This window comes from Pempheris klunzingeri, chromosome 19 (assembly GCF_042242105.1).
Source record: "Pempheris klunzingeri isolate RE-2024b chromosome 19, fPemKlu1.hap1, whole genome shotgun sequence".
NCBI lineage: Eukaryota > Metazoa > Chordata > Actinopteri > Acropomatiformes > Pempheridae > Pempheris > Pempheris klunzingeri.
In genome coordinates, this window is record NC_092030.1 from 20494769 (window position 1) to 20518062 (window position 23294).

At 43.1% G+C, this 23294-nt stretch overlaps 2 protein-coding genes across 2 annotated transcripts in view; both read left to right on the plus strand.

Annotated features, from left to right (window-relative positions):
• The window catches only part of pla2g3 (phospholipase A2 group III), a 5150-nt gene extending 2322 nt beyond the window's left edge, over nt 1-2828 (plus strand). The window contains exons 4-7 of the mRNA XM_070851066.1: nt 76-413; nt 515-644; nt 1159-1269; nt 2597-2828. Coding sequence (XP_070707167.1) covers nt 76-413; nt 515-644; nt 1159-1269; nt 2597-2828 — 811 coding nt within the window. The remainder of the gene's footprint in view (nt 1-75; nt 414-514; nt 645-1158; nt 1270-2596) is intronic.
• Nucleotides 2829-5428: 2600 nt separating this feature from the next.
• Nucleotides 5429-23294, plus strand: part of ttc28 (tetratricopeptide repeat domain 28) — a 114101-nt gene continuing 96235 nt past the window's right edge. The window contains exons 1-2 of the mRNA XM_070851161.1: nt 5429-5474; nt 14200-14565. Of these exons, the coding sequence (XP_070707262.1) occupies nt 5445-5474; nt 14200-14565 (396 nt within the window). The 5' untranslated portion in view covers nt 5429-5444. The remainder of the gene's footprint in view (nt 5475-14199; nt 14566-23294) is intronic.

Consider the following 23294-nt stretch of genomic DNA (forward strand, 5'->3'; position numbering starts at 1 on the left):
TGAGAGTGGCATCGATCTCCATCGCTGTCTCCCAAAATCTCAAATCACTCTTCTGACCCCTGTTGTGACCTGTAGGTGCAAAGAGACTAAGATGGATGTGTACGCTGAGGTGCATCCACCCACGATGTACGAGTCCACCACTCCAGCAGAGGTCAGCCTGAACAGCACCAGCTCCACCGTGAACACCACCACATCTGCAGAGCGACCGGAGAGCAGCACGCCAGACCGGCGGCTCTCCTCCGTCACTGCTGCAGCACCCACAGGCCCTACACCTTCGACGAATGCCTCCGACGCTCCCGTTACCAATGGTACCACGAACACATCACGGGGCCCTGCAGGACCAGGAGCTGGGAACACAGACCGACAGGAGAACACTTTACCAAACACCAAAAACCTGGATGCTGCTCTCACAGGTACGCAGCATCGTGCACATCTGTCCAGCTCGTCAGTTTATATTTCCACACTCAACACTAACAGGACTGTGATTTTGCACACTGATGCTCCCTCTCTGCAGAGGAGCAGCTGTCATGTGCTGTCTACAAGGAGCTCGATATGTGCAGGAAGAAGATCCTTCCAAAGCAGAGGAGATACGGCCTCTACAACCCGGAGGTCACGACACTGTACCACTGCAACTGCACCGCCAGGTAAATCACATTTCAACCAATAAATACACTGAAAAATCGCCTTTTTTTGTTACAAATTTTGCCTAAAAACTCCAGATTTTATTGGCAGGAGCACACGTAGTGACGCCGGGGTGTGTCATGTCTAAAATACACACATTATTTACTTAAATATTATGTAAATAGTTAAAATCCTATATTGCAAAGTATGTACTATTATATTGTGACAACAGCACACTCACATTTATGCCTGTGAAAGCCGAGTAAGACGAGGCAGACACGCTGTGATGTTTCATAACACAAAAGTAGGCCACAAGCAGCGTACACATGCGGTGCGTTCAGAGTCACACTCCTACACGGAATCTGCACACAAATGAGTTTACGACCTTGGACATTATCATAATCAGTTTGCACACGCGGCCTCTTCATCCGATTTTCTTTTTTGCCTTGGTGGTGTGTTCGCCTGCTGCGTTTGTTTTGTTTTTTTTTGTCTGTCTGTCTGTCTGTCTGTCTCTGACGTGTTTGCCTGTCCACCCAGATTATTCCAGACTTTGGCTAAACAGAGACAGCTGACCGAAGTTCAGGCTCTCCTGCTGGGACACGTGTCTCAGTCCTGCTTCCTGCCACAGGACTGCACGGCAGGGACAATGTAAGGACACAGTCACAGTCCGTCCTACATGTGCTCACACTGAAACATCATGTGATTTAGCTGCTTTATGCTAAAACAGTATGATTCCTCTGTGGAGCAATGGTGGAAAAAGTGCTCAGATCCTTTACTTAAAGGTGCAGTGCGTAGGATTTAGTGGCATCTAGCGGCCTCCGTCCTCCCTTTCCTCAGTGGATTCACGCCTTTTTCTTGTGCTGAATAATCAGTATGATCCCCCATTTGTCACACAACACAAAAAGGTGTTCCTCTTCTTTCTTCTTTGTCTTCCAACCGGTGCATTCACGTCACCAGATTCAAGCTGCCACTTCAGCGTAAAAACACAAAAGGCCGTTGTTTGTCCATCCTGGGCCACTGTAGACACCCCTGTGTAGATATAAAGGGCTCGTTCTAAGCCAACGAAAACATAACGACTACTGAAAACATATTCTGAGATACCTTTGCCAATAAGTCCCCGTAAATCCCACAGATTGAACCTTTAAGAACAAAAGCAGAGCAATAAAAAAATACTCTATTACAAGTAAAAGTCCTGCATTCTTTAAATGAAGGAGGTTTTATAAGCAAACTGTGATTAAAGTGACCAAAGTAAAAGTACTCAGTCTGCAGTGAAATGACTCCTGTGGCTGATATCTGTCACAGGATTAGATCATAAATAGTGAATCATCAGTGTTGGAGCTGCTACAGGTGGAAACACTGAACTACTTAATGTACAATTAGACCGTTTCGCCCAGTTGTTTCCATAAACTGTATAAAGGAAGTGGACGCTGGTTTGTGGCCTGACGTTTTTATTCGTCTTCTTGGTTTCGGAGCCCAAATCTTCCTCTAAATGGGACCATAATTGACTAAATGAACATCCTGCTGTGTTGAAGAAGACTGAAAACTAGCCACCGAGACCAGAAAGTCATCAGGAAAATGTTCACTGAGCAAACAGTTATTTCAATGAAACTGTCAGAGAGCAAAACAGTTTAGAAATACAGATTTAGTCTATAACTATAACTGTCAGAGTACCGTACGTGAGTAAATGTACTTTGTTACTTTCAACCAAACCAAAAAAAAAACAGCTACACACATTTGCATTCATTTTTTTTTACATTTTCTCTCATTTTTGCTGGTTTAATCTTCAACAATGTGTTTTCTTATGTGAAATTTTAATCTGCAAAGTGACACTAGCTATCAAATAAATGCTGTGGAGTTGTGAAATGTAAGCAGAAACGTAAAATGGAGAGTAAAAGCACCTCTGAACTGTTTTTGAATACTTTAAATGTATGCATTTAGCTGATTTTAGCATCACTGCTTCTGTTTGGCTCCACAGCTGTGCAGCAGCTCTGGTGAAGGCAGAGCTTCCTCAGGTGGACCGGCGGAGCGGCTCAGACATGGAGGAGCGGCGCCATCTACAGGCCGTCAGGCTGGAGGTCCGGAGGCCGAGCGCCAGGAGAGCGAGGAGGAAAGACAGAAGCATCAGGCTTCACAAGCTGTGCCTCAGGATCGCCAAAAACACCAGGAGACACGGTCAGGATGCTGCAAGACGGAGAGAGCTCATCTAGAAGTGTTCAACAAGCAAATGGATAAATAAATAACCCAGAAAATGTGAAATAAACCAACAGGTTTTCTTCTTTTAGGTTTATTTCAGGTTTAATTCCAGCACTTTTTATGCCAAGTTTTGCCAAAGTCAAGATAAACTATTACAAAAACACACCATGCCAAGGGATAATATGTCAAAAATGAAAGCACTTATGTCCAAAATATTCCCAAAATCATAGACTCCATGTCTTTAATACAGTTTATGGTTCAAATCAATTAAAAGCTCAAAAACAGACTTTGGATTAACATTAAAATAAAGAAAAACTGCTGGATTGTAATAAAATGACCTGCAATAAAAATGAAATATTTCTTTTTACATTTATTTTGATAATTAATATCGAACACTTTGACGCCTCAATAAATATTGTAGCAGTACGTCCTCATGTTGTCTCCATCAGGGATGTGGTGGAACACTTTTTATGTTTTTTATCTGCTTTTGTGACTTTTCCTGCAGTAAAACAAACCCTTGTCACAGCAGATGCTTTGACAGTGCAGGAGAGACTCTCAGTGCAGTGATCAGACTCACCTGTGCTTGTTTTACAGGTGTGTTTCTATGAATGGCAACACTTTAAATGACAATATCTCAATAACTATTGAACGGATTGCCATGAAAGGTTTCACAGACGTTCATCTTGCTGTTAACGCCAAAACCAGGTAAAATTTTTGATTTACCACAACTTCAAGTTGATTAATGACCAAATACATGCAAATCTATTATACTTTGTGCTTAGTGCTAATCTGTTAGCATGCTAACATGCTGAAATGAGCACGTTTTAGCTCACAGCACGGCTGCAAACTCTGGCCTGTAAGTCCAAATGTCTGCCATGAAAAGGGTCTATTTTGTTGGTGTTAGTTTTCCCTGAGATAATAACAGAAAGGAGGCCACAGGTTCCTTAATGCACCTCTTCGTCTGCACTACTTAAAGCCCTATAGTCACTGTTAGCGAGCTCTCCAGTGTTTTTGTAAATATTTGTTCTGTGTTGGATGAAAATGACGTTGTTGCTCTGCTATAAAAGTAAAGATGTAAGAACACATGTAAATAGTTGTACATAAAACAGATGGTGACATTTGGTTCGATTTGTGACGTGTGGAGGAATTTAGGACTAGTTTGATATTTTGGGAGTTTTGTTTTCTTGCTGAGAGTTCGATGAGGATGTGACGGTTAGCTTAGCTTAGCATAAATACTGGGAATAAGGGGGAAAAACAGCTAACTGGGTCTGTCCAAAGCTTTCAGCAAGTGTCATTGTTTTGTTTTTGTTTTTTTGGATGAAAAAGACATGAACTTTAAAGGTGGCAGATGTTTTTTTTAACCTTTAGACACAGCCAGGCTAGCTGTTTCCCCCCGTTTCCAGTCTTTGTGCTAAGCTAAGCTAACTGTCTCCTAGCTATAGCTTCATATTTACCGTACATGTATGAGAGTGGTACCAGCAGCCGGTTAGCCTAGCTTAGCATAGAAACTGGTCAAGTGTAAAACATTTTTGGCGAGGTGACGTTCCTCTCCGTGGTTGTCCAAACATAACCCTCCATAAACCCCCAAATTTGTTGTTTTTACACTTTGGTTTTGGTCTTGAACAGTCTTTACGCTAAGCTAAGCTAAGCTAAGCTATGTCTTGCTGTAGGTTCATATTTACTGTACAAGCATCTTGAGCCAAGAGCTATGAGCTAGCAGCCAGTTAGCCTAGCTTAGCATAAAGCCTGAAAGCAGTGCGAAGGTGTAAAAAACATCCTGGTAGATTTTTCCTGTTTTACTCTTCAGTAAACAAGATAAAAAGAGATAAAAACTTTTTTAAAAGACATAAAATGTCAAGTATTGAGCTTCAGAGTTGCTGGTAATTGTTTTTTTAACCTTCGGACAGAGCCAGGCTAGCTGTTTCCCCCTGTTTCCAGTCTTTATGCTAAGCTAAGCTAACTGCTTTTAATATTATTATTATATTATTTACTGACAAATATGAGAATAATATCAATATTTCCACCTGTAAGAAATCAAATATGTTTCCCAAAGTGTTGAATATTTATTTAAACTGTTGAGGGAACTTTTCCTCCCTGTTTGTTGTTTTTGTTGGTGTTTGTTTGACTTAATAAAAGTTTTTAAAAAAAAAAAACCAAAAAAAAAAACTGTTCATTTCTTTCACAATAAAAGCACAAAAGAAGCAGCGTCACCTCTGATCCCTCTCCACAGGAGTGTGTAACTCAGGCCTGCTGTAATGAATATCTGTCAGGTAACTCAACTCCTCTCTGATGTCATGAAAAGTAATTGAAACCTTGCAGAAAGGCTGCAGCCGTGGAGCCGACCGGATCCCCGCCTCTCACCGGACTGAAATTCCGCTATGGGGAGAAGATCTGCTGCGGGAACATGGCGCACCTTCTCTGGATTAACTTCCCCCTGGAAAAACCGTGGAGGATCGCCGCTTAACGCACAAGAGTCGCCAAGTTCAGAGTGAAAGGATCGGCTACTAAACACTGGCATTGTGTCGGATGAGTGTTTTGCTGGCTTCGCCTCTCTGCTGCTGCTGCTGCTGCTGCTGCTGCTGCTGCTGCGGGATGAAAGTTTGGAGCTGCCGGATTTAGCAGAGAGCAGGATGGAAAAGCACAGAACCAGGAAAGAAAAGGTAGAAGCTTTAATGGGAATGTTTTATTTAAGGGTGGCACGAAATGGCACAATCCGCTGTTGAGTTTGGTGGTGGTGGTGGTGGTGGTGGTGGTGGAGTCTGCAGGAGGCTGAGAGGAGAAAGAAAAGTCGTCTGCACAAGTTTAGAGTTGACAGTTTACAGACTAACAGGCAGCTCCACTGCTGGAAGAGCCTCTCACATCTTCTATTTAAGTTAAAGTAGCATTAGCACAGTGTGGAGACACCCGAGCAGCATCCGAATATACAGAAAGAACCAAAAATACAAGTGGTGTTCTGCAGAAAAGCCCCATTTCAGAATGATGTTTGATGCATTCATGTGTTCACCACTTAAATGGTGCAGCAGATAAACTTTGCACTACTTTTAGGATACTTTTATATACTCTATACTTAATGTACTGCTGGTATCTTACATTAACACGTTAAAAAGTGTATAAGGAGTATAAAGAACACTGTATGTCTCTAGTGGTTGCTTAAAATGGAAATAATCAAGTAAAGTACAAGTCCTTTAAATGTACTTTTCACCACAAGGCAGCTGCCATCCTGTGGGACTTATTTTCAGACTGGAGGGAGGTTTACATACGATAAAAGAGAACTAGTCTAGCTAATCTTCTGTGTTATTTGATGAAAATATCCTGAAAATAGGGCTAAATAACTAAATGCAGCAGTCTGAATGCTCAGTTTACTGTTATAAGAGACAGAAAAAGCTTTATTTACGTATATATGAGAAGAGTCTGACTCTGGTTTCACACACAGAGAGAAATGGACAAACAAGGCCGACACAGCAGAACAACAAATAAACAGAAAAATAAACCTTTAACTATAAAGTACGTACATGTAGGTGGAAAAATAAGTGTGTATATATAAATATATACAACATCTAAACTTAACAAACACTCTGAAGCTTCAAATAAACACATTTGAGTATCTGGAACCAGAAAATATTGATATTTCTTCTTGGAAAATGACTTTAATCAACACGGATTCATGTTCACTTTACAATCTTAAACCCAAACTTGAGGCACAAGAACAAATCAATTCATCTAAACGTTACCGTGCTCCTAGTGCAGCTGCCTCATGTGTCCCATACGGAGCGTACTAACATACATGCTAACCACTATGAGACTTTTATAATAGAGGATCAAAGCGGTGCGTTCAGGGACACAGCTTCCTGTCCTTCAGGTATTCGGCCCTTCAGTTTCTGTGTTATTCCCTGTGTTGTTCTCCAGGAATGTACTCCCTTTGACCTGGGCTGAAAGAGGGGCCTGAAGTCCTCAGACAGGGGAAGTGTGTGTGTGTGTGTGTGTGTGTGTGTGTGTGTGTGTGTGTGTGTGTGTGTGTGTGTGGACTGAACATTCATGTTGTGTTCCTGTCTTTTTTTGTCCTGTGTGTGTGTGTGTGTGTGTGTGTGTGTGTGTGTTTAACTCCTTCCTGTACAAACACCAGAACACTTTCCCCGTACGTTTACTCAAGTACTGCACTTCACTACACATTTGAAGTACTTGTATTTTGTACTTTTACTCCAATTCGGCGGCAAATATTGTTCTCTGTACTCCCATTACACTCAGAGGTGTCTGTATCATACTTACCACAAATATCTGTACTTTCTACTCCTTATGTTTTCCTAAACAGGCTTATTTACTTTAGTTTTAATGTATTTGAGGAGAATTAATGATCTTTTTAAAACTCTTTTTTTGTCCTTGTCCTTTTCTTCCCACTTCCTGAACCATTATCACACATATCCAAACATTAAATAGGCCACAGATAATTAGAATTATTATTATACCTGCTACAAAATATGAGTAAAGTAAAATAAATGAATCAAATCCAATCAGATAATGCTTCTCTACTCCAAATATGATCCCAGGTAAGAAACACACAGCAGAGTATTTAACCTCACTGTGTCAGTAAGGCTGTAACAGGACTCCAGCATTTAATGAATTCAGGTTTTTGTAGCCGTAATAAATATGGATTTTGATAGAAGTCCCAAACGTTTCACACCCGTATATTCTAGGTAGGAGGATCTGGTTTCCTCCATCCTGTAGTTCTGCCCTTTAAAGCTGCTGTAAGTAATATGTTCAGAAGATATTTCTTGGCGCTCCCATGCAGACCCTCAGGTGTTTCTCTTCCAAACCATGTTTAACTTTAACCAAAATAAATGAGGGTGATCAGCGTTGTTTGTCCAGTAAATGTTGGGATCATCGAAGCTGATTTCGACCTAAACAGATGGAACAATAACACACTTGGTGTATTTATCGGAGCGGCAGACTAGAGTAGAAGAAGTTACTTCTGCTCGAGTAAAGAGAGTTTGTGCTTGTGCCACCTCAGAGTACGTTTATTTGACAGCTACAGATCATCCATCCATCTGTTTCCTAGCTAGACGTCCCCTCTTCTCTGGAGGGACGTTGTCCAGCTCCTCCTGGGGGAACCTGAGGCTAGATGAGATATATAATCTCTCCAGCGGGTTCCTACCAGTCGGACGTGCTGGGAAAACCCCCAAGAGGAGACGGCCTGGAGGCATCCTGACCCGAGGCCTGACCCACCTCACCCTGCTCCCTCGGTGCTCCTCACCCCAGACTCCCTGAGGAGGACACTCACTTTGCCTGCTTGTATCTCCTTCTTGTCCTGATCCTTGTTCGTTCTCCAGCTCGTGGCCTCGATGTTCGGAGGGTAGAGCGACTGATAAATCATCAGCACGGCCTTAATATTAAACAGCACAGACAGCCGACGGCCTGGAGAAACAGACTCTGGCATTTTGTGGGTTTTTAGTTGGTTCAAATCAATAAAAGGACGTTTTAGTTGAAGACATTTTAGATTTTGTTTCTCCTTTTAATGTTCACTGGTGGTTTGTGTAACATTTGCCGCCATTTTGGCCAGAAAAGAGACATCAAGAGGTCGTTCCTGTGTTTCTGCCTGCTGTTGTGTGTTGCTGGGTTTCTCACTGAGAGAAGTGTTCTGGTGGGCTTCTGAGGCTCTGTAGGAGAGATGAGTGCCTGAAAGCAGCTGTAATGATTATTTTTATATGAACAAAGGGCCAAATGACTACCTGCATGTGAAAAATGTTGCACTTGAGTTATCGCCCCGCTCTGCAGCTGCTCTCGGCTCTACTGAGCTTTATTGTGTGTTTTAGCTCATTGTTGTGGTTTTACAGCCAGAAACTTCTCTGTTTTTGCGTCACTGTTTTTGTCAGTCGGTCTCGCTGCTCTCATCGGTGCTGGTGTTGGCAGCGGCAGGCAGCTGTTTTCGGTGATAAAGCTTTTAAAACCCTCTGTGCACTACCTGCTCAGCTTCAAACAGCAGACAGACACAGGTAGAGAGTAGCGGGGGAGCGTAGTGGAGCATTTAGCAGCTAAACAGTGAGATATTTTGCCTCAGGGGTCGATGGAGACAAAAAAAAACAAAGATAAAAGGAGAGTGGAAAATGGACTTTGACGATTCCTCATGAATGCTAATGTTGTTTCATGTCACAGGAAGGGCTGAGTTACACTTGAACACAGTTATACTGTCAAAGTGTTTCCACCTGATGTGACCGACCATCATGGAGAGGAGGGATTTTGGTCGAACACAGGGAGAACGGCACACATTTTCATGCATTCACATTCAAAGTGTTGACAGAGAGCCATTTGACTGTCTAACAAGCATACGGCCAGTTTAAATATCAAGTTTGCCAGATCTACGGTGGCCCTGAGAGGTCAACACATGCAAGCAGGGAAAACACGAGCAAATTAAGAAAACTTGTTCACCAATTTGACAACACATGCTGCAAAGTGAGAAACCACAAAGAAGGAGAAACGCTGCACGGACAAGAGGGTCACCAGAAACAGTTGTTGTAGCTCTCTTCAAAGCCACCAGACTCCATTGATAAAAACAGTGATTTTACCTCACAGAGCACGAATGCTGTATTGTTGACAGTTTGTTGTATTATTGTGCGAGTTGTATGTTTTAGTGGTGTTAGGATCAGTTCAGATCCAATGTGATATTTGTGCAACACACAACAACAATAACAACTAACTGACTGAGGCAGCGGTGAACCAGCAACTCCCATGCTCTGCAAGGTAAAATCGCTGTTTTTGTCAATGGAGTCTGGTGGCTTTGAAGAAGGCGATTTAACGGCTGTTTCTGTTTAAACAAAAAGGATCTCAGAGGCCTGTCTCTGTAAGGATCCTTTCTTTAGTGCTGTCAGACACTTCGAAGAACAATCTGAGCCTGTCAGTGGCAAAAACAAGCATTTTTAGTGGATGTGCTCTGACAGGCGTGGTCGCCACAAAGGATTGCAGTCATTGCGGCCTGTTTCATGGCTGCCAGCTAAGGCAATGTATTGAACCAACTCCAAAATATTTTGTACTTAGCTGCCAGTTTGAACCCAAAAAATGTAAAAAAAAAATATGCCCCAGGTTTAAAAACACCAGAATTATCCTTTGACTTGCAGCGCATTGAGCCCTCAGGGCCACCGTACATGACGACTAAGAGGGTGAATGTATATAAGAATTAAATTAAAGCAGGTTTAATCATCCCTGCTGAACTCAGATCAGTGAAACCGGAGCTCACTCTTCACTCGTTTCTCCATCTCTCATGCACAAATATATAATCAGCGCTCCCAAACAAACCATTTGAACAGTTTGCTCACAGGTGCACCCACACAGCGCTGCAGAGGCGCTCCAGTGCAGCAGGACGTCTGTCTGAAGAAAAACACTGTAACACAACAGTGTGCTCGGCCTACTCACTAATGTAAACTGTGTGATTGCAAAAGTCCCCTCTGAACTCCTCGGCACATTTTTCTTCTTGCGCTCTACTAACTGTATTCTAATTCAGCAGTAATGGGCTTAGAGACTTACGCCTTAGTTCCATACACATGATATGTGGCCTGCTGTGTTTATTTCAGCGAGCAACGCCCCGCTAACATGTTAAACAAGCTCTGCTTTAAATCATGCGCCGTATTTGTTTCGCAACAACACGGCGCAGTCGTGAAACATGATGGTGCACTACAGGGAGTGGGAGATGTGGAGGTTTGACTCACTGAATTGAACGTTTCTGTGTCACGGTGCTCCTCAGGGCTGCAGCTCCCACCGAGGACACCGAGGACACGTCCTTGATGGTTTTCTGTGAATTTGGGATTTTTAGAAAGGAGTTTTTATCCCTGGCAGGGCAGAGAAAGCTTTCATCTGCCTTTATTTGACCACATTAAAGTCCTTTTCCAGAGCGACCTGAGCACGAGGCGACAGAAAATCATTGTAACAACATTAAATCCAAACAACATGAACAGACTGACGATGTAAATATACATGACGTCCAGTTAAACTGCAGAAACAAGTGAAGACAGTAGCCATCAAAATAAAGGAAGCACAATAAGCTTAGAGGCAAATAAAAAGGTAGCACTTAATTTTACACGTCTGTAATTTTCCCGGACAGAACTTTGTAATTTGGTGCTAATTATAGGGGTTATTTTGGTTTGACTTTAGTTAGTTGGGTTCATGTGAAGTTCTTGATTTTCGGAGAACTTTGCCCGGAAGAACGTCTCCATTTTAGAAATAATAATCACTTTCATTATCGACTGATGTGCAGATTATTTTTTCAGTTAATTTTTAAGATAAAATAAGGTATTTTAAAAATGCCCTTCACATACTGGTGGGTTTAAGAAGCTGGTTTTTGTTGGACCAACAGTCCAAAGCACGACAATAATCAATCGATTAGCATACGTGACAGAGAAAATCCTCACAAACGAGAAGCTTTTACGCTTAAAAAATGACTTAATCATCAGCTGATTATCAAAATAATCAACGTTTTGTCACATAATCGTTGATGATATAATAGATAAATGAAGCCTGAAAATATCAAAGTATTTTAGTGATTAAACAGGTCTGAAGGAGACTTTTGGGTGTTTTGGGGGAATTAGACTTTGATTTGAACTCCTGCTGGAGATTTAATTCAAGGATCTCAGTTCTCTGTTAAGCAGCATCATGAAAAACCACTTAAATCTGCCTTTTTCACCGTCTGCAGCTTGATTGTTTCCAAATGAATCGCATCACCATCTGTCAGTGACACACTTAATTAAAAATGTCAGGAGCTAAACAGAGAGAGGAGAAGTTGTTCAGGTCTCTGAGCGCACCAGAACTTAAGGAATTAATCCTTATTTCCACGGCTTGAAAGAGTCTCCATGACAGATGCTTTGTCTGCGTTTGTATCTGAAATGAATTAGAGCTAACGGAGCTCTGCTGAGCGCTGAAACTCCTCCAGTTGTCCTGCACTCTGACTAATGGAAGAAATCCATGATCCTGAAGAGCAACTGACAGTTAATTAGCTGTTCTGCTGCAGCGATTCAAGTCATAATTTCAGCAATAAAACTGACAATATTACCAGATTGCAAAGATTAGCATGTGTAGTAACAGTAATAAAGGGGGGGGAGGCTCAGTGGGGGGTCATTTCTGGGTGTTTATGACCAGAACAAGTGGTTAACAGGAAAATCACGAGGTGAGAGAGAGAAACAAAGAGCCAAAAAACAGACAAAATGACAGAGTGACAGTGCTGAAGATCTGTTTGGTTCTCTTTGCAGGTCTAAAACTGCCCCCAAATGTTATGAATCCATTGACCCTAACTTTCTCCCGGCCCACCACTGGATTTTAGGACTAAATCTCAACGTGAAGCAGGTTTTACAGTAACCGTATGTTAGTTACTTACCATATTTTCTCAAATAAAACCCTCTAATAATAGCCTGGGGTGTGGTCGACACAAACAAATATAAAAACCCTGCCCCCAATGAAGGCCGGGGGTAAAACCAGGGTGGAGAAGGAGGCAGCTGTGGCTCAGCGGCAGAGCGAGTTAATCGGTCAATCGGCAGTTTGGTTCCTGGTTACCTGCATGTCGAAGAAGTATCCTGAACCTGAACCCTCAAACTGCCTCCAAAGCTAATCTGTGATTGACGAGCTGGTAAATGGGACCAAATATCCTGATCAGACGTTAGAAATACAGGCCTGTCTCTGATGTAACCCTGCTTCTGATAAAGGCCCAGGTCAATATTAGAGGAAAAGCTGTTTAAGAAACCTCTAGTGAAGCAGGACTACGTCTACGTCTCACTCTCAGTGTCGGTTCTCCTAAACTTTCCTTGCAGTTTATTTTAAGTGAATCATCAGCTCTGCTCCAAACGTCTTCGTGCCTTTTCTCGTCTCTTGCTGGAAACCGTTGGGTGATGCATCTGCAAGTTTTAGGAATCCCTCCAGTCTGCATATTTTAAGTGTGTATCCGAACAATTGTGTGTATGTGAGACAGAGAGAGAGAGAGAGAGGGGGGGGAATAGAGAGAGATAATGAAGGCCTTGGTGTAAGCTCTGGTGAAAGGACAAATTTGGAAACACCAGATCCGGGAGGGAGGCAGCGTCTCAACGTTAAAGCTACAGAGAGCAAACCTCAGCGAGCACGTTTTACACAAAGTTTCAGCGGGTGTGACAGAAGCGAATGAGAAGAACAGAAGCCTCATCTGACTGTCTGAGTTCTTTCCCTCCCTCCCTCCCTCTCTCTCTCCGGGACTCTCTGAGGAATTCAAACCGTTACCACCGAGCAGAAAAGAAAAGTGCACGCAGCAGTTTGGTGTCCCATTTGCCAGCAACTACACTATCATATCATGCAAATGAGGCTGCTGCAGCTTGGGTGTCGTCCTGAGCAGAACTCTGCGTGCAATAAGTTGTTTTTCATGACTTATGTAACAGCAGCCAAAAGCACATTTCCCTCCTGTCATTTTTTTTAAACTTGTTTTTACCTCTGCGACAAAGCATTTCCTCATTTGGTCAGTCTTCATAGTGACACAAGTGATATTTGAGTCTAAAAACTGTGTTTACATGTAGTTTTCCATATTTCTCTGCTGTTTCTTCTTCCTCTTTGCCACAATTTGGTTTTGACATCTCGGCCCAAAGCTGCAGGGTTAACTATTAAAAACACTCCACTGTCCTGCCGCCCCAAACACCCACCAGAGCACCAAATGTGGATTAATTCGAAAATAGTCCCCAACAAACGCTCCTATTTCCTCCTGTTTGAATTTGTGAAAAACTACAATGAGCAGCTTTTCTAGGAGGCCGAGCGTCTTTTAAACAATGAAACTACCCTTTTGAACTGTAGTTGTGATCATTTTTTAAAAAAGATTTCCGTCTTCGGCAGCATGTGCCACGGACAGGGTGGGAAAGAAGTAAAGAACTGAGAGAGAATCTAGATTAATAACATCCTTTAAAACTGGAGGGAAGTTTATGTCGTCCTACGGTACTAAGGAAATAAAGTTTATTTATGCTTTTATTAACCTCCTAATAAACACGCTAATTTGATTCCAGCCATCTAACGGCTGTTTCTGTTTCTCAACCAGTTACTGTCTTCATGTCGGCCTTTTTGGTGCTAATACCTGAGTGGAGCTGCAACTAACAATTGTTGTTAATTATTTAGTCTGTGAAAAGTCAATTAAAACAGTGGAAAAATGACTATTACAGCTTCCCAGCGACGTATTCAGATGTTTTATTTTGTACAAGAACTGAAGATTTTCAGTTTGCAGCGACACAAAACACAGAAAAGCATCAAATCCTTGAGTTTGAGGTGGAAGCAGCAAAGATTAATCAGTTTTCTGTTGACTGATTGATGGAATAATTGTTTTCAGCTCTAATTAAAGAAATTAACCACTGTTTTCTCTCCTTCTCCTTCTCCTCCCCTCTTCCCCTCTTCCCCTCTTCTCCTCAGTTCTCTCTGTTTGGTTCTCGCTCCACCGGCAGGACCGCCAACCCTCCCTCTTCGTCCTCCTCCTCCTCCTCTCCCGTGATCCCTCCAGGCCCGGCGGTAAAAAGGGCGGACAGGCCGCCCGTCCCCCCCGTCCCCCCCGGCCTGAGCAAAGCGGAGTTCCTGGAGCGTGTGCGTCGCAGTAACCAGGCCTGCCAGCAGGGGGAGTACGCGCTGGCTGTGCGTCTGTACAGCGAGGCCCTGACCGCCGACCCCCAGAACTGCATCCTGTACAGCAACCGCTCCGCCGCCTATCTGAGGCTGGGCCAGTACAGCACCGCTCTGGACGACGCCATCAAGGCCCGTCTCATCAACCCCAAATGGCCCAAGGTAAGAGCTCTGACCTTCGGCGACCCCCCCGCCGCTCTGTCACGCTCTCTGAATGAGACGGTGATGAAGATGCTGCAGCTGAGAGTGGGGGATGGATGATGGTTAGATGGATGGTTGAATGGGTGTATTCTCTAATTATTACAGTCAATATCTTGTTTGTTTCCTCCAGTTTCATGCACACGTCACCATTTTGAAGTCTACTGTTACTGGATCTAATCTTTGCTTAGTCGGTGCCTGGCAGGAGTTATTTCCCCTCCTTCCTTCCTAGATGCTGTCAGACAGCTTGTTTTGCTGTACTTGTGATTGTTGCCGGTGTTCAGCAGCCGAACACAAGCCTGCTATTTAGATGCCGCAGTCCACATGTTGAGCTTTTATAGCGTAGCGTTGAGCTGAATAGCCTTTTTTTTGTTTGACAAGTGTGTTTGAAAGCGACGGGACACTCGTATAACTCAGCATAATGAGATATCCCTGTAAGTGCGCTGGCGTTGGGAGATCCAGTGTGATGACAGTGATGATGATGGAGGGCTGAACAAAGACGCAGACCGTATGTGATGGTGCTGATGCATCAGAACTTTCTCTAAGAGTTTGTCATGAGAGAAAGGCAAATGGTAAAGTTCAGATGAAGGGCTGGAGACAATGAAAGTGAGTAGAAGGTACAAAAAGTCATGAAACAATGCTATATAATCCTTTGGGGCAACTGCGCTTGATCAAAGTACGCCCACTAAAAGTTCTTGTTTTTTTTTTTTTTTACACTGACAGGCTCAGTGTCTAAGTGTGATCCCTACAGAGACAGACCTGTAAGATCCTTTTGGGTTGACCACAGGCGGCCTTTATGTAGCTCTCTTCAATCACACCAGACTCCACTGAAAAAAACGGCAATTTTACCCCACAGAATACAGGACTTTTTTGTTCTAAAGAGTTGGTTCTGATTTGAACTTGGGTGTTTTAAAGGGTTTGTTTAGGCCCAACAAACCCTTTAAAACACCCAAGACACACAGTGATGCAAACAAACTATCCGATTAAAGCGATGGTAGACCAGCAACCCTGCAAAGTAAAATTACTGTTTTTGTTAATGGAGTCTGGTGGTTTTAAAGAGGGTGACATAAAGGCTGTTTCTGGTTAAACAAAAATGATCTTACTCTTTACCAAGAAGCTCTAGCTCTGTGGGATCCTTTCCACAATGCAGTCAGACTTTGAACCCCTAATATCCTCTATCAGAGGATAGTTATCCTCTATCCTGTTTCACTAGTGTGTTGACTATTAGCTCACCAGCTACAGTAATTCACCAGCTAACACTGTGAGTAATCCTTACGTCACCAAGCCTCTCACAGCTGCTATTTTGCAAAGACTTCTACAAAATCCTCTTTTCCCAAAGACTCTTGGGCCATTGAGGGCAATGCACTATTATATTGTATATTTCTATACTAAAGCACGCATACTTTAGGGCTTTATCCTTAATGCCTGGAAGTGGAACATTACATGAGCTGCTTTCACTGCTTTAATTTCCAGTTGCAGGTTCCAGTGGTGTGTGAGAGAGAATGAGTGTTATAAAAATGTGCAGTGTTTCACATTTCCGGCACATTTAGCCGAGAATCGAATGGCTGGAGACTGCAGCGAGCACTTCTTTACTCCTGAAGTGTCTCTTTACCTCTAACAAGCAGTGAGCTGGTGAAGGAGGTGAAGGATGGTGAGGCTCTTTTTAAAGCCGTTCAGAGGGGGGGGGGGAGTAGGCAGAGGCAGGAGACCGGGTTTGCCAGGCAACTCTGTCTGGACAGCTGGGGCCGGGCCAGCTCGACTCCACTTCCTTTCTCTGTGAGAGAGAATGGACGGAAGTGGTATTTGGGTGTGTATACGGCAGCGTGTGTGTGAGCGAGAGAGCTTTGCACGGTTGTTATTTTGTTTTTCAGACCCTGGCTAGGCCTTGGCCTGAATCTGGCACTTAAAGACAATAACAGAAGCAGCATTCCTTTGTGTGTGTGTGTGTGTGTGTGTGTGTGTGTGTGTGGTTTGTATAGTGGCGGTGTCATAGCAGTGGGCTTGCAGCTTCATTCGCCGTGGGTCAAATGCAAGGTCAAGACTAATGAACTACCAATAAGAGAGAGTCTTTCGCCGAGGGACGTTTACTTCTGCCTGAATTCTCTCTTTCTGCTCTTCACCCAGGCGCCTTTGCTCTCGTCTCTTTTCTTTTCTTCTCTTCTGTTTGCCTCCCACAGTTTGTCCCATTGCTGCCCCCGTCGACTCCTCTGTTGGCACAGCAGGCCCAAACACACACTCACTGTATCGCACACACACACACACACACACACACACACACAGTCATGGGAACAGAGGGGTGTAACTGGTCAAAAAGTCGCAAATGTTTGTGTGCTTATCTGGATAACGACACGGTGCAGAATGGCAAAACTTCTTTGCATTTTAATGTTGTTTTTCTTGTCATTTTGTGCAGCTTTATCTTTTTTTTGTTGGTGCATTCAGCGCAGAGCTTTGAGAAACCCTTTTGTTTCTTTGTGATTCAAATGAAGTCACAACTCAGAAGTAAAACTGCTGCAAGAGCGAAAGTCTTTTCTTTTGACTCGTTTCAGTGTTTTTCTCGTCCAGACTCGACTGTTTTGTGTATGAATGTTTGCTGTCATCTCTTCTGTGCGTCTTTGTAATGTCGGGTACTTTCAAAGAGGCTTTCCCCCTCATACAGGTGCATTTATTCAGGCCTTAAAGCTCATGGCGGGCTGGGAAACTTTTGCTTCTCCACTCAGGCTGCTGTGTTGGTTACACAAATAAAGACGTCTGTGTGGCCCCGAAGGGAGGACGGGGGCACTGGGGCGGCTGTATGGCTGCACCGCTGACCTGTTTCAGCTGAGATGAGGATGCTGGGGAGAAACGTGTGTTTGATAAAACACCCACAGCTGAAAATTTGGAGTTTGGTGAACAAAAGTTACACACTGACAAAACAGAGTGGACCTTTTGTTGGAGTTTGATGTTCAAATATCAGTTTTTCTGAGCTCTTCAACGACTTAAACTTGCAGTAACTGACTATTTTTGGCCACTTGGGGGCAGCAGAAACAAGCTGCTAACATTTTATTGACATATTATCACCTGTTAAGTTGATTAACAGTTAATTATTTCACATCCAGAAGTTATGGGGCAACATTTGTCTTTGCTTTAGCCTAAACTCAGTCCAGTTTGGTCATTACTGAATATAAATATATTGAATTCCTGTTAGTAGTAACAAAAATAGGACGTGATGTCATGAAAGTAGTCCAATATTCTCTCTCTTTTTGCCCCTGTTTTTGGTCTCCACCACTTCCTGAGGGAAATATCTGGCTCTTTAGCTGCTAAATGCTCCATTATGTTCACCTGCTGGTCTCTAACTGTGTCTGTCTGCTGTTTGGTGCTGAGCAGGTTTGTTTTTTTTTTGTTTTTTAGCGCTTTATTCCACTATGAGAGGTGTGAGAGTGAACCAGAGGGGTAAAGATGGAGCCGGACGGCTAAACAATGAGCTGGAACTCACTTTAAACCTCCGTAAAGCCAAGAAAAGCTGCAGATTGAGCTAATAAGTCTCTGCAGGTTCATCATTATGAGCAACCCCTTTCAGTCTACACATGGATTAGAGAAGCAAATCAAAAGCAGAATCAAAAGCTCCAGAACGGCTACTAAATGGACCTTGTAGTGAGACTTTCATCAGCTTCTTTGCTTCAAAGGTCAAGAATGAATCTCAAGTTACAAATATTTTGCTCCCTGACGTATCATCACAGAATTTATAGTGGAAGTTTGGCACGACTCCTAGTTTAAAGGGTCGGTTCACCAAAATGAACATATTATCTCACCAATAATCCAATCGTGTCAGTCGTTTTTATGTCTCCAGTTTTATGTCTTAGTGGTTTTATGTCTCCAGATTGTGAGATGTCTGAGATTTCTGTGGCCACTCAAATACAATGGAGATGCATGTGATCTAACTTTTATTCTAATTGTTTAGTTATACAGCACTTGAATTTTCTTTGTTATACATTATTCTGTCACATATTTCTAAATACTTTGTAGATTCAGTGAACTTAATAGATAATCATCAAACGAATCGGTAGTTTAAAGCTTTGTTTTCATTGCAGCTTCCTCCTACAGAGGATGGAGTAGATAATAATAATAAAAGAAAAGTGGTGTGTAAATGTAGATGTTGAACTTGTCAGCACCAAACATTGGACTGAACGAGGTGGTCACGTCAAAACCAGTGCAGATGAAACCAAAACTACACGTACGGCCAAACATCTTGAGGAGTAAGTGAGAAAATATTTTATTTTCAATTTGGTGGACCTGCCCTTTAATCACGCGGGCCTATGTAAGACTCCTAAACTGTTCCTAAATGTGCAGCTCTGGGAGTTGTAGCTGGAATCAGTGCAGATCATCAGTAAGCGTTCAAGTCGCTCTGAAGTGGAAGCCAACCAGATGGCAGCCAGCTACGCCTGTTTACGCAGAGGGCCGCCGAGCCGCTCAGGCTTCCCCTGTCATTACCAAACTACTCTCCAACCGCACGCTGCAAAAATATTACCAACATACGTGCAGAGAAAGCATCGAGTCCCGTGTCTTTAAGCGCTGTGGACCTAAAACGGGCCCGTTTAGGAGGGTTTCCCCACATGACAGAGTTCAGCAGCATGTTATAATCTGATCTGACCGAGGGAGAAGATTCAATTTCTCATGTTTGGGTTCCTCCCTGGTGGGACAGATTTACGGTCCCATGACTTGACCCCGCGCTGCGTTGTTGATGTGATGTTAATGTTCATGCTGTTTCTGAAGTCTGGGTCAGTAGGGTAATCCAGGACTTACTGCCGAGCATGTGAGGAGTGTGATCGAGGAGATATTTAACTTTGTGCGCTCCACTTAAATTGCTTTCTGTACGCAAAACAACACTTTTCTCTGTCTGCATCGCTTTTGCCTGTTTCACATTTTAATCCAGTGAGGCTGAATTGATGCAGTCTGGCACAGGGCCTGTGGTGGGAGAGAAACACTCTGTTACAGAGAGAAAGTTTAAAGTTTAAAGCTTTGTTTACAGTACAGATGCAGGCAAATGCACTTAACTGATCAGAAATAAATAGTAAAATGTCCTCTGTGACTGATATATTATCATATTTGACATTATTATCCTTATTATTATCCTTCTTCTTCTTGTAGTAGTAGTGATGTCGACACGACTGGGAGTCAATCGGCTTCCCAAAGTGCTGAAGTGTTCTGAACTTCTTAAATCCCCCTCATGTTATATTAAATAGTAATACTGAAACCAATAAAACTAAACGAAAACTAAACACAACAAAAACTAACAAAAAAACAAAATAGAAATAAAAAATGAGTATAATTAGTATAATAAATGTCCACATCAGCGTGCAAAGATCACTTTTCGTTCCTTGCACCCTATAATTAACTCCAAATTACATACTTCTCTCCAGGAAATTAAACAAGTCAGGGACCCACATGATGAAGCATCACCAGAGCTGCAGAGAAGGAAGTGATGCAGCGTTGCTTTTTGCAGCAGCCACTAGAGAGCAGCACTGACGTGCCGGGAAGCTGCTCGGTCACAACCTCAGGGAGCTCAAACACAACTTCCCCTTTGTTCCAGCAGCCCTCTCGTGACCCACATCACATGAGGCTTTGCACATGCACACACCATGTAATCCAGCCAGGACTAATGGGCGACCCAGCGCTTCAGAGACCGCAGGAGCTGCTCTGTCACTTTGTGGAAGTGTGAATGACCACCTACGGTCCTGGAAGTGGCTCAGGTTAAATAATCACACTGTCTTTTCCCTGCCATGTTTCTTCCTCTCCTCCTTCGTTACACCTTATCGCTCCAATTAGCAGCAGCAGCAGCAGCAGCAGCAGGACCAGACGAATTTACTTCCCAGCTTCCCATCTGTAAGCCAACGTGATAACATGTTTGGAGAAAAGTGCACATCAGCAGCAAATACCCTGCTGCTGCTCGCTCTGTCTCACACAGACACGTCTGCACTACGTCTCGCTTGCAGACTGTAATGAGTTTGAATTTTGCCTCGAAGAAGAAGAAGAGTGGGCCTAATTGTGTGGTATTAATGGGAGATACGCTCCTACGTCGGTGGTTCACGCGCCGCTGTAAGACATCTGCTCAGACACAGCCAGGCTCGGCCAAACTCTGCTGCCTCAGCAACCATCCTGAGCTACTGGAATCTTTTTTACCCGCTCTTTATCCTCCCTCCACGCTCATCTCTCATGCTCACAGCCGGGTGCCTCGGCTGTCTGTGCAAAGAGAATTGCAGAGGAAGGAGAAAGATAACAGCAGTGGGAGATAATGAAAGAGTGACTCGGTTGGACTTGAACATGGTGTGGTGTGACTGCTATCAGAGTGTGAAGGAGTGGAAACGAATGTCACAGGGTAAAGATTTTAGTCTGTTTCTTTACTGACAATAACCCGAGTATGAGCAGCTGGAAGTGAAACCGTACAGTCTAAAGGGTAATGTCACTTTTTTATCACAATTTGGAGCTTCCAGTCACTTCCTTAGATCTGGGAAGCCAGAGATATCTATGAACTGAATAGATAGAATGAAATAAAAGCCTTCCTACATTTATTTGGACAATAAATCGCTATCATTATCGAAGCTTTCCACTGGAAACATCCATCACAGGTTCAAGCTTCTGATACAACTTGAGCTACTTCCAGTTATCCAGTCATTCTTCCGTATTACAGGTGCGCTCTCTTTCACTTCTACCTTCATATAAAGCAGTTTAGATGTCTGAATCTGGAGAAACTGTCGTTTCTTGTCTTGTTGGACTTTGTTGAAGCGATTTCACAGCATCCCCAGATCTCAGCGACGACTCCGGGTGAGCCCATGCTCAATGCTCCAGGCTCCCTGTGGAGTTTTCATGTAAACAGGCTTTTTATTTTTGCTCGTCTTTTTTGCTGCCTTTTGTTGGTGCGTTTCTGGTTTCATGGCGTGCTGCTGTTGCCTGTGGATCAGTAGAATAGCGTGAAACCATCACTGCCTCATCCGCATTCACAAGACACAAAAAGCATTAATAAAAACTCCACGGGACACCTTTGACGTGCAGCGGGTGAAATATTTAACATGTTCACTGTCTGTTTAGCATGTTAGCATGCTAACACTTGCTAATTAGCACTAAACAGTTTAGTTACAGTGCAGGCTGATGTGAACGTCATCTGGTTTGCAGGGATTCGGTCATAAACCAAAGTATTGGACAAATTAAACATTTCACCTGATGTTGATGCTGCTCAGGGATTACTGAGGATATTTCATCCTCTGGGGAACATGAATGTCTGCACCAAATATGGCAATTCATCCAATAGTTGAAGCCAAATTTCACTCTGCTCAGCTCTGAAATCATGAAGTATGAGAGAGAGCTCAGGGGATCAACAGCATAATTGGGATTCATCCTCTGGGGAGTTTAAATATCTGCTCAAAATGTTATATTATTCCATGTCATAGATGTAGAGCTGTTTGACTGAATATTTTTGACCTGCTGGTGGTATGAGAAGAGGAGACTTTGCATCTAGGTAGGACAATGAAACCATTTCAATGTAGAGCAAAGATGTATCCCCTGGGGACCATGACTGTCTGTACAAACTTTCAGTCTATCCAGTAGTTGTTGATATTTCAGTCTGGACCACAGTGGTGAACTTGCGCCATCCTTAAAATAAGCTGTGATAAACCATTTGAGACCGTTGGACCCTCATTACTGCTAATAGTGGGGCTCCGTGCTTTGCTTTGGGAATAGTCGTCCTTGCCGTGCATCTTGGGATTTCCTGGTTACTTCTCACTTTTTGGAGCAGAGCAGCCCTCGGAGTAATGGAGCTGTGAAAAGATAACAGAAAGAGGCGAGGGGAGATAAACAGCAGTGAGAATGACTCACTAATAATGGGCTGTGTGTTGTTATTTCCAGACAGGGGTTGAGGTTAATGAACAATCACATATTTGGGACTCCTGTGAAGTCTGTGGAGGCGGGCAGGGTTTGGTTTGAGCTTCAAAGAGAGCACTTCTTCTGAATGTAATGGGAGTGTGTGCATGTGTAATGCGAGCAGGGTCCACATCCGGGACTGTGGCCTCCTTTTAGTGAGGTATACTTAAAATAATTAAACCGCAGCGTAAATCAGAGAAGTCATCAACTGGACTCTTCATCGCATCACGGCGGTGTGTAAAAACATCAAGATCAAAAAGGGGAGAGGGGAAGGGAGTAAAGGAGATTTATAACAGGAACCACAGAAGAAGAAATAAAGAAGGAGGGGCTCTGAAAATCAACATATATACATTTGGACTGTTGAGGTCCTCCAAGTAAAAGTAACCTGTGGTTTTGTGTGATTATATAGCAGATAATTGTGACCCTGTTACATACAGCCAGTTTTTCTATCGACAGAAAATTAATTGGCAACTATTTTGATAATAGTTTAAGTTATTTTTCATTCAAAAACGTGGTTCCAGCATCTCAAATGTAAGGATTTTCCTTTTAAGTGTTTCAGTAATTTTGATATATTTCTAATAATGTTGAGGCTTGAACAAAACAAGCATTGCGATTACGCTTTGGCACATTTTGAGGCCTTGAGTGTGGATTTGTGGACGTCGCCATCTTGGTTTTGGAGCCAGAAGCCTGCCTCTCATTGGTTAATGTCATCAGGAAAATGTTCACTGAGCTCATTTTCTCATTGACTTCCATCCAATCGAACTTCTGTTTGGAGCCAGTGGAGTCGCCCCCTGCTGGACATT